At 43.2% G+C, this 12055-nt stretch overlaps 1 protein-coding gene across 15 annotated transcripts in view; it reads right to left on the bottom strand.

Annotated features, from left to right (window-relative positions):
* ENAH (ENAH actin regulator) overlaps positions 1-12055 on the bottom strand; it is a 173366-nt gene that overhangs the window by 21598 nt on the left and 139713 nt on the right. For 4 of the 15 annotated variants that reach the window (XM_070055420.2, XM_070055418.2, XM_089311464.1 and 1 more), the window contains 3 exons: positions 5413-5693; positions 3481-3591; positions 1164-1462 (listed from right to left, as the gene is read on the bottom strand). In XM_070055420.2, coding sequence (XP_069911521.1) covers positions 1164-1462; positions 3481-3591; positions 5413-5693 — 691 coding nt within the window. Of the gene's footprint in view, positions 1-1163; positions 1463-3480; positions 4294-5412; positions 5694-11866; positions 12012-12055 lie in introns of those variants that run through there. The other 11 variants (XM_070055412.2, XM_089311462.1, XM_070055409.2 and 8 more) reach the window with 6 other exon arrangements.

The raw sequence follows: 12055 nt of genomic DNA, 5'->3' as shown, positions 1-12055 counted from the left end.
TTGCCAAAGTCAGCATTACTTGTAATGGGATGAAACAATATCACAGGTCTTCCCTGGCAATAATCTGAGAAGGATACAATTTAACCTTGGTGGTATTAATGCCCAAAAGAATGTATAGCCCGAATCTAATCTTGAAGAAAAAACTCAAGACAAGCCAAACCAAGCCAAACCTAAGATTAAAAAAAAAATCTGTCTTAAAAAATTTAAGTATCATGAAAGAAAAAACTGAGGAATGATCACCGATTAAAGTGAATTAAAGAGACATTACGGCCGGTGCCGTGGCTCAATAGACTAATCCTCCGCCTGCGGCGCTGGCACACCGGCTTCTAGTCCCGGTCAGGGCGCCGGATTCTGTCCCGGTTGCCCCTCTTCCAGGCCAGCTCTCTGCTGTGGCCCGGGAGTGCAGTGGAGGATGGCCCAAGTACTTGGGCCCTGCACCCCATGGGAGACCAGGAGAAGGACTTGGCTCCTGGCTTCGGATCAGCACGGTGCGCTGGCCACAACGGCCATTGGAGGGTGAACCAACGGAAAAGGAAGACCTTTCTCTGTCTCTCTCACTGTATCACTCTGTCAAAAAAAAAAAAAAAAAAAAAAAAAAAAAAAAAAAAAAAAAAAAAAAAAAAAATAAGCCAAGTATTGGTAAAATGTTGCGAGGTTTCTCATACTGTTGTTTATATCATCCTTGCAACTTTTCTGTAAACTTAAATTATTTCTATTTTTTAAATCAAATAAGTTAATAGCATAGGTTTCAGTAAATCCAGTCTTTTGGGTATTTAGAAAGAATTGTCAGGACCCATGCTGTGGTACAGCAGATTAAAAGCCCTGAGCTGTAGCACCAGCATCCCATATGGGCACTGGTTCCAGTCCTTGCTGCTCCACTTCCAATCCAGCTCCCTACTAATGTGCCTAGGAAAGCAGTGGAAAATGGCCCAAGTGTTTGAGGCCCTGTACCCACATGGGAGACCCGGAAAAAACTCCTGGCTTCATGATTGGCTCAACTCTGGCCATCGCATTTGAGTCAATTGCAGCCATTTGGGAAAAGAACCAGCGATGGAAGACATCCCCCCATCCCCGGCACCCTACTTCTCTCTCTCTGTAACTCTGCCTTTCAAATAAATAAAATAAATCTAAAAAAAAGAATATAGTAATGTGCAATTATTTACCCGTGACACTTTCCTAAGTTTAGCTCCAGCAATTGCAGCTGCAAGTCCAGTTAAAGGTCGATTGTCTTCTGACATGGATCCGGAAAAAAATCCAGATGCAGGGAGGGGAGGGGCAGGAGGTGGTGGTGGAGGAGGGGGTACTTGATTAGGAAGAGGGGGAGGGGGAGGTGGTGGTGGAGGCCCAGAGGAAGGCAGTGGAGGGGGAGGAGGGGGTCCAGGGGGAGGAGGGAGCGCTGCCTGGGCAGGACCTGATGGGAGGGGGGGAGGAGGGGGAGGTGCAGGTGGTCCCAAGACAATGCCTGAGAGAAAGAAATATTAAATAAACCCATCAATAAGAAAGCCAAATTATTGCTATTTGGAAAGGTAGGTAGACATTACATTGACTCAAACCTTTACTACATAGTGTTTATCACAATGTTTAAAGTCTACACTACTTTTAAAAAGATACAGAAATGTAAGACCAAATGTACTTAACTACTTACTTAAATGTTAGAGATTTAGTAACAGCACTATGCAACAGATTATCTAATCAGATTTTTTTGCATGAGGACTTGGTAAATAAACAAAATAAATGTTGATAAAATTTGGGAGAGAGGTTAAACAGCATAGAAAACCCCTAGTACACTAATACTCTAGTATGCAGTGGTAAGTGAGTGCCATTTGAAAAAGCAGACACCAAATAATCCATGTAAAACTTAATAGCTGAGTCAATAAATTCTACTATCATTAAGATATTTGGTTATTTATAGTCAAAACTGGTTGAGTTGGGGCCCAGCGCATAGCAGATTAAGGTGCCGCCTGCATGCCCCACCCCCCCCCACAGCCCGAGTCCCAGCTGCTCTAAAAGACAGGGAAGAAGCCTGGGCGGCTGGCTTCAGTGCGGCTCAGCTTCCAGCTTCCGTTTCCCTCCCTCCCTGTCCCTCTCTCTGCCTTCCAAATAAATAAAATAAATCTTAAAAAAAAAAAAAAAAAAAAAAAAAAACATAAAGGAAGGATGGGCTCAGGCTTAAGTATCTTAAAAAAGCAAAAACAAAAAACAAGAAAAATTCCACACATTTAGATCCAATGTGGAGCCAGGGCTGACAATCAATGGAATAAAGGAATTTACTATTACAAAGGAAACCTCAAAATAGCTCTCAAAATAATTAAATGTTGGAAATAGAGCTATTTTAGAATGAGGGAAGAAATTTTCAGGAGTCCACATGGTAGCACAGCTGATTAAGCTGAAGATGCCATCTGCAGTGCCCCAACTGCAGCGCCGGCATCCCATATGGACACAGGTTCAAATCCCAGATGCTCCATTTCTAATCCGGCTCCCTGCTAATGTGCCTGGGAAAGCAGCAGAAGATGGCCCAAGTGCTTGGGTACCTCTGCACCTACGTGGGAGACTCGGATGAAGCTCCTGGGTTCAGCCTGGTCCAGCCTGGACCATTCAGGCAACTGGGGAGTGAACCAGTGGATGCAAGATCTCTAATGCTCCCTCTCTGTAATTCTTTCAAATAAATCAATCCTCTAAAAAATAAATAAAATTACAAAATAAAAATAGGGTTGCCATGCATCTTATTTATTTACAGAGCCAGGTCCTTCTCCACTTACAGATAACCTCTCTTCCCTGTTACCATGACAGCCAGGTATGTGTGTTGGGGGTGGGTGGGCAGGAATACCTGTAGAGGATGCTCTCTCTCAGCTATCCCTTCAGCCCACTTCCTGTAATTTTGGACTATAGGAACCTTAAAGGAACATGCCAAGCTCGGCATCCTTTCTATTCCTCCTGTAAAGTCAGGATGCAACACAGGGCACAGGGTACATCCATCCTGAAAGTCCAACACAGGAAGCTGCTCAACACAGGAAAGGTACAATGAAACAGGTTCCAAGACCAGAACCATTCCGGGGTGACTCTGGACCAATCTAATGACTAGAGTTGGGCAATAAATATATGATCTCTAAGTTCCCCCAAAATTAAAGGGAAACAACTTAGATCATGTATTTACTGTGTGGTAGATCCAATGCATCGAGAAAGTTCCCTACTGAAATTGAGAAGAAATTTGTCAGTATGAATACTAGAAAACAACTCTCACAGTACTGCAGAAGATACCAAAAACTTGTCCAATTTGGAAACTCCCAAAATTAAACTTCCAAATGCTAAATTAATCCAACAAAATGAAAAAATTCTTTCTACTTCAACTTTAAAAACATGGCACAATGGTATATAGATGTTCAACAACTGCAAACACCCTACCGGTCTTCTAGGCAATCAACCTTGCTGCCATGGAATATTTCAAGTGATGAGTTGAAGCAGCAATAAGGAAAGCCTTACCCTGTTGGGCTGGAGTCTCGGCCGGCTGAGAGGCTGCCTGCAAGCCTGGCTCAGAAGCAGAGGAGTCTCCCAGCACAGAGTTTAGAGGAGTCTCAACAGAGGCAGGGCCAGCTGCAGAGGGAGAAGGGAGAACACTAGGCTTGGATGAGGGAGTTGAGGCAATAGGGGTGCTTGGAGGAGGAGAAGCTTGAGATCCACAGTGTGAGAGTGATGCGAGGGAAGGCAGTGGCGGCGGCGGCGGCGGCGGTGGCGGTGGCGGCGGAGCTGCTGGCCCTGAGGTAGGCGGTGGAGACACTGGATATGTAACAGAGTCAAGCAGCCCATTGGGAGCTGTCGGTGATGGAGGCATTTGGGGCACAGGAGAAGAAACACAAACAGGGAGGACAGGCCTTGGACCAGTAGCTTTGCCTGGGGGGCTGCTAATCATTATTGGAGGAGATGGAGGGAGGGGCGAAAAATTGGAAGTAGACCAGGCACAGGGCTTCGTAGCCGGAGGCTGAGAAGAGGGTGTGTTCACAGGAGAAGGAGGTCGAGAGTTTTTGTTCACAGGACGAGGAACTGTAGCATAATGGGGAAGAACGGGGTGGAAGGCTGAACCTAAAGATGTTGCAAAACGTGTCGCTGAGTGTCGCAGTGGTGGTGTAGGGGGTGTGGAAGTAGGTGGCAAAGCAGTCACTACGGCATAATCAGGAGTGGCCTCTGACACTGGAGCTGAGATGACTTTAGCATATGATGGAGGAGGTGCCGAAGGAGGCTGGCAACTGGAATACTCAGGAAGTGGAGCGCTATACAGGGAGCTGTCTGGAGATGGAGCTGGACAGAGGTGGAAAGCAGCAGCAAGAGACAGGATAAAAAGGGAGAGAGAAAAAGGGAGCTAGTGAAGCCACAAAACCAGCATTCAGACAAAATGCATAAATGTAGACTACAGTTAGTACCAGAGAATTAGGCACATGTGCACACAACTATTTTCACCCAAGAAAATTATACTTTAACTTGCAAATACATCTTGAGATCCAGAAGAGAATGAAATATGTATAAATTAAGTTGACTAATTTGTTTTTTTACAAGAGGATAGTAGTAGTCTCAATTATTATTTGGTCCACATTTAGTCCCCTAACAGGACATTAAAATCATATAAATAGTCATAAACAGAAAAAATAATAAATAGCAAAACTGGCAATGTATTTACTACAAAGGACAAATAATCTATTCAATGCTTATTGGTGAGAAAGTTTTGTTCAGTCATAACTACAGGAAGTAGTTAGGCAGTAAAAAAAAATGTATTAACTTAAATGATAAACCAACCACCAATATTTAATCAGTGCACACTAAAACTTTTGATATAAGAAATAAATTGCTAAATCTTATAATTAGTGTCAATTTTAATGAATGCTAAAATACCTCAACCTTTCAGCCATATATTAACTCATATCTTTCTATAAATTCCATCATATGTAGTAACTTTCACAATACTATAAAATACATTTTAATAACTTGTCAATTTTTAATCAGCTATTTTTCATCTGTTTTAATTCCTCATTCAACAACTTTAGACTATAATCAAGCAAACTTCTTGCTGAATGGAACTATAACACTACATATGGTACTTGAGACGATTTAAGTAATTTCATAAGGGAAATATATTCCAAGTTCATCCAACATAAAAAATTCCACATAAAAACACACACTTTATAGCCCACTTCCAGGGAGCTAGAAAATTAGAATTCCAGAATAAAAATTTCTAAGAGCTTTCTTTAAGGCTCCAAACAATAAAAAGAAACAGTAAAGCAGTCACTGCTGTGTACTTTTCATAACTTCAAGCTGTACTGCTTAATCCCAAGTATCTCAAATGTGGAATATTCTAGTATGTAACGGCCAAAAACATCATCCAAGCCTGGGAGGAGCACACAGAACAGTCTGCAAACTTCTTACCAGCACTGGAGACTCTGCGCTCGCGCTCGCGCTCCCACTCCAGCTGCTCCCTCTCTAACTGGTCCTGCCGCTCCCGCTCCAGCCGCTCCAGCCGCTCCCGCTCCAGCCGCTCCTGCCGCTCCCGCTCCTGTCTCTCTCTCTCCAGCTGTTCTTGCTCTAGTCGCTCCCTCTCCAGCCTTTCTCTTTCTAACCTCTCTCTCTCCAACCTTTCCCGCTCCATTCTTTCTCTCTCCAGCCTTTCCCGCTCCAGCTCCTTTTGTCTTTGCTGCTCCTGTAGTTGCCTGAAATGTGAAAAAGAGAGAACACATCAAGGGCTACCCACCATTAAAAGCCATTCTGTTCACAGTGAACCTATGCAACTTCATTTCTGATCCACATAAAAGCAATGCAATCAACTTCTCTCCTCCTGCACGAAGAAAGGCTACCTCAGACAGAGATGACTTAGCTTCGCTCCAATGAAAATAATTTCTCTTGTAGCATCATACTGGCTCCAGCACATTATACTAACCAGTGTCTCATTTTACTTGTACTTTTTATGTTACAAACAAATGAGTTTTCCAAATGACGGAACATAGCACTTTAATAACCAAGTCACTTGTTTGATCATTTAATGAAAAAATTTATGAAGTTGTTACCTACTTCCTAAAACGTAACAACTTAATTGTACAGGCAATATGCTTTTTCAGAAATTACAGCTTCTGGGGGCTGGCACTATGGCGCAGTGGGTAAAGCTGCTGCCTACAGTGCCAGCATACCATATGGGTGCTGGTTTGAGTCCTGGCTGCTCTTCTTCCAATCCAGCTCTCTGCTATGGCCTGGGAAAGCAGTCCTTGGGCCCCTGCACCTGCGTCGGAGACCCAGAGGTTTCTCCTGGCTTCGGAAAGGTGCAGCTCTGGCCATTGCGGCTAGCTGGGGGAGTGAGAGTGAACCAGCAGACAGAAGATCTTGATCTCTCTCTCTCTACCTCAGCTTCTCAGCTTCTCTGTAACTCTGCCTTTCAAATAAATAAATAAACCTTTTATAAAAAAGGAAAATAGAATTTCTGGCCAGCCACAGCATCACTCAACAAACAATATACTGAATGAAAAAAACACAAGAAAGAAGTAAAGAAATAAACTTTTAGTCAGAAGTTTATTTTGGTGTAAAGGACTTTCAAAATCCATGCAAAATTTTTTCATAATACACAATTTCCATGAATGTTCTGAAGTCTCTTTCTCTCTCTCTCTCTCTCTCTATATATACACACACACACACACACACACATATATACACACACATTTCTAGACCAAGGGTGGGAAACCTTTTGTCTGCTAAGGGCCATCCAGATACTTACGTCATTCATGCGACACACACAATTATCAACTTAAAAATTAGCCTGTTAGAGATTTACTGAATTTAAGTCCCACCTGGGGTTTCCTTGTTAGGGCTAGACCACACGATTTTGAGGGCTTTATACAGCCCACAGGTTGGACATCCCCTACCCCTGTTCTAAACCCTTCCTCATGTAAAAATACACACATAAACTTTAAAAGACAAATAAAATGGAATTGTATTTCCTAACTTCTCTGAAACCTTGCTGTTTTCTTCTACTTAATATATCGTGACAGTTATCCTAAGGTATTTAGTTTGGCATCTTCATTTCCTGCAAGCACATAAAACTACATTGTTGAGCTGCCCACAGCTCATGCAGTTTTCCACAAGAGGACATGTTACTCTAACATTACTATGAATACTGCAACAAACATTTACCTTCATCATTGAGCCCCTTCCCAACAAGTTTTGAGGCAGTCCAGAGGCCCAAATTTGAAATTTCCAAATGCTAATTATTAGTATAGTTCCCATCTGTTGAGTTTCTTATGTTCCAAGTACTCTTAGAAGTCTGTGATGTATGATCTCATTTAACCTTCCCCAAATGCTATGAAATATGTATGTGCAGAAAGAAGAGAACACTGAAAGCAAGGGTGAATATTGACACACAGATTTGCTAAGTAAAAAGGTGTAGATTTCTTAAGATTTTAAAAAAGACTGTTTATTTGTATAAAAGTGACAGTTACAGTGAAAGAGGGAGAGATAGAGAAAGAGCGACCTTCCATCCACTGGTTCACTCCCCAGATGGCCGCAACAGCCAGTGCTGAGGCAGGCTGAAGCCAGGAGCTTCATCCAGGTCTCCAATGTTGGCAGCAAGGATATAGTACCTTTAGGAGATTCTGTGCCAATTAACTCTCCCTTATTCACATGTATTTCATACACCACTGTAGGGAAGATTAAATGAGATAATACATAATAACCTCTTTTAAAAACATCTGAAACATGAGAACACTCAACAATAACCACTAATAACAATAACTCAATAATAACCACTATTTGCAAATTTTAAATTGGGGCACTGTACTGGCTCAAAAACTGGTTTGGTTCTGACAGCAGGTGAAGCTAAACAATAAAACACGATGCTGTCCTTTGTTCCTCCAGCAGCAGCAAGACACCAATTCGCTCTTGCTGAAACTCTCTCCTTCCCATTTCCTAAGCTGACTATAAAAGAAGAAAAGAGGGAGCCCTCCTGACAAGTCAATCAACCCTGCTTCTCCCACAAAAACACACAGCTGCACCCTGGACAGATCACCACACAGGACAGTGCCTGCAGGAGAAAACCAGAAGAAACCTCCAGTAGTGCTTTAACATTATCACTGCAGAGATGACGGCAAGAAATCAGACTCAGAAGAATGCTTTAATAATAAACTAGGGAGAGAAAAGCCACACCCCCTTTTAAAAATAATAACCTGCATCTAATGAATAAACTCAGCTGTGGCATGTATTAAATTTGAAATATTCAACATGTGTCAATAAATAAGGGTCATTTAAAACACAATCTGTTGCCGGCGCCGTGGCTCACTAGGCTAATCCTCTGCCTTGCGGTGCCGGCACACCGGGTTCTAGGCCCGGTCAGGGCGCCGGATTCTGTCCCGGTTGCCCCTCTTCCAGGCCAGCTCTCTGCTGTGGCCAGGGAGTGCAGTGGAGGATGGCCCAAGTCCCTGGGCCCTGCACCCCATGGGAGACCAGGATAAGTACTTGGCTCCTGCCATCGGATCAGCGCGGTGCGCCGGCCGCAACGCGCCGGCCGCGGCGGCCATTGGAGGGTGAACCAATGGCAAAAGGAAGACCTTTCTCTCTGTCTCTCTCACTGTTCACTCTGTCAAAAAATAAATAAATAAAAAATAAAAACAAAAACACAATCTGTTGTGCAATCTGTTGAGCCCAAAAGGTAAAAGACATGCCCATACTATTCTAACTAGGATCTGAATACAGCAGCTAAAGGAAAAGGTTTTTTTTGTTGTTGTTGTTGTTGTTTTCCAGACAGGCAGAGTGGACAGTGAGAGAGAGACAGACAGAGAGAAAGGTCTTCCTTTTGCCATTGGTTCACCCTCCAGTGGCTGCCGCAGCCGGCGCGTTGCAGCCGGTGCACCGCACTGATCCGAAGCAAGGAGCCAGGTGCTTCTCCTGGTCTCCCATGGGGTGCAGGGCCCAAGCACTTGGGCCATCCTCCACTGCACTCCTGGGCCACAGCAGAGAGCTGGCCTGGAAGAAGGGCAACCGGGACAGAATCCGGCGCCCTGACCGGGACTAGAACCTGGTGTGCCGGCGCCGCAAGGCGGAGGATTAGCCTATTGAGCCACGGTGCTGGGGAAAAGGTAGTTTTTTAAAACTTACTTGGAAGGTAAAGTTATAGAGGGAGAGACAGGGAGAGACAGAGAGAGGTATTCCATCACTGGTTTACTCCCCAAATGGCCACAATAGCTAGGGCTGGACAGGCTGAATCAAGGAGACAGGAACTTCTTCCAGGTCTCCCATGGGGGTGCAGGGGCACAAACATTTGGCTATCTTCTGCTGCTTTCCCAGGCACATTAGCAGGGAGCTGGATCAAAAGTAGAGCAGCCGGGAATTGAATTGGCACCCACATAGGCGGTGGCGTAACTTGCTACTCCACTAGGATTTAGAGCACAGTAACTGCACCAAGAAAACCTATGAAGGAACCCAAGTCTTTTTGCACATGTCACCTTGTATTTTAAAAGTTTGCAATAAAAATCAGTTCACTACTTCAACTATCTCATCCCTATTTTCCTACTCTTTCAAACTGTTTCTTATAATTTTTTCTTGTTCCAATAATTAAGCATTTTAATTCAGATGGCTACTCTTTGATAAGATGGATCACACAACTCCCTCACTACAAACCAGCTTTTCCCCATACAATCATGAGAAAAGAATGATTTTTGGTGAAATCAACAGAGTTTTCACTATCAAAATAATATATGTACTTTTCATAGCTGAACCACACAGTTCTATGCTACATTAATTTTTTATTCACCTTCTTAGTTTTCTTACCCCCAAGTTAATATCTCTTTTTCTAGGCAACACAATATCTTTAACAACAACAACAAAAAAATTAAATTTAAATCAGAGGTAGAAGCCCAGGTACAAGTGAGATGAATCTGGAAGAATCACTGAATAATGGCCTAGGGACTGGCGCTCTGGTGCAGTGGGTTAAAGCCCTGGCCTGCAGCACTGGCATCCCATATGGGTACCGGTTCAAGTCCCCACTGCTTCACTTCCGATCCAGCTCCCTGCTGATGTGCCTGGGAAAGCAGCACAGAAAGAAAGAGGATGGCCCAAGTCCTTGGGCCCCTGCACCCATGTAGGAGACCCGGAAGAAGCTCCTGGCTCTTGGCTTCTGAATGGCTCAGCTCTGGCTGTTATGGCCATTTGGGGAGTGAACCAGCAGATGGATGACTTCTCTCTCCCTCTACCTCTCTGTAACTCTTTCAAAATAAATAAAAATAATTTTTTAAAAAAACAGCCTTGACAAGCAGGGTGTAGTGACCTTGGAACAATTCCACGTTATTATAATTTTCTAGGGCTTTCAGTCTATAAAAGATGGAGAGCACCCACCAATACAGGAAAAGACCGCAATACCAGATAATAGTTCTAAATTCACTAATAATATGATACCAGGAGGCATTCTTTTCACTAGCAAGATTCTTGTTTAGCCTGCTGACTGAAAAGATGCCCGCCTAAACAGATCTCCCAGAAAAGTGTATCAAGAAAACCTCTGGCTTACAAATCATTAGTTATACTAATAATTCCCATCTAAACTGGATTTTTTTTAAGATTTATTTTTTTTTGTTTTTGTTTTTGTTTTTGACAGGCAGAGTGGACAGTGAGAGAGAGACAAGATTTATTTATTTGAAAGGCACAGTTACAGAAAGGCAGAGGTAGAGGTGTGGTGGGGGGAGGGGAGAGATGGAGAGAGGCAGAGAGGGAAAGGGGGAGGAGGGAGAGAGGCGGACAGGGAGAGAGGGAGAGAGGGAGAGAGGGAGAGAGAAAGGTCTTCCATCTGCTGGTTCATTCTCCAAATGGCTGCAAAGGCCAGAGCTGAGCTGATCCAAAGCCAGGAGCCTGGAGCCTCCTCTGGGTCTCCTATGTGGGTACAGGGGCACAAAAACTTGGGCCATCTTCTACTATCTTCCCAGGCCACAGCAGAGAGCTGGATCAGAAGTGGAGCAGCAGGGACTTGAACCGGCGCCCATGTGGGATGCCCGCACTGAAGGCGGCGGCTTCACCCACTACGCCGCAGTGCCAGCCCCTGGATGATTTTTAAAACTGACTTTCATGTTTTCTGGGAAAGTTCCTAAATTTATATACTTTCCATTTCTCAGAATTACCACTGTAAATTCGCATAGTGGAAAAGCTTGCAGCTACTCTTGCCAGAGCTCTGTCCGCAATGAACTGTTTTCTTCAGTCTCTAATAGAACTGTCTGAAGATTCTTTTTGCAGTACAAGTGCCCTAACTCTAAACTATGGAGAACTCCCGAGAGATCACTTCTACCTTTCTTTTCAGTTAGGATATGCACTTCACAATAATTTGAAAGTTCCTGAGAAATGATAAAGATTTCTTTCAGAAACAATTATAGTACAAATCACTAATATCAAAGTCACCAAGGCAAACAAGGTTCTTACTACCACAAAGCACTCATTTCTCTCTGAAAAAGAATAAAAAAAGCCACCCCCACATGGAAATAGACACTCAGAGCCCTGGCCCACAAAGAGATTCATAATAGCCTTATATTCAGGTAAGTGTTCAGTTCATACTGTCTCTAAGACTTTTGAAGCAAGTAAAATACAAATAACAAAATTTCAAAATATCTTTCATCTGGTCTTACAATGTTAGGTAAAGAGTGACTACAATTTCAGCATAGTAAAAGAGGAGGGAAGACTAGGAAATTGTTCTGAGTTGATAACATTTAGTAACACTGATATTACTGACATCTGTCAGAAAATAAAACTACCCAGCCATATTTCTATTGAACACTGAGGGCATTTCACTTAGTGGATAGTAAACATGTGAAAAATGGGTAATATTTAATGTTGTTATCTTGCAAAGCTCTGGAGAGTCAATACTTACAAAAGCAGTCGGTCGACTTTTGGTCCATCCTGCCCCTGAAGGCTATTCGGAGGTCTGTATACTTTCATTGCTCCAACTCCTTGGTTCTGCTGGGATTATTATTCCCCTTTTATAACTTTCAGGTGGTACTGGTGATTTGTAAACTAATTATAGATGTTAACTAAATTAAACTCTATGTTGAGACTAATA

The sequence above is a fragment of the Oryctolagus cuniculus genome, chromosome 13 (genome assembly GCF_051225735.1).
Source record: "Oryctolagus cuniculus isolate XC-2025 breed Fujian yellow rabbit chromosome 13, ASM5122573v1, whole genome shotgun sequence".
Classification (NCBI taxonomy): Eukaryota; Metazoa; Chordata; class Mammalia; order Lagomorpha; family Leporidae; genus Oryctolagus; species Oryctolagus cuniculus.
Note: the sequence above shows the minus strand (reverse complement) of the source record. Positions and strands in the feature narration are given on the sequence as shown.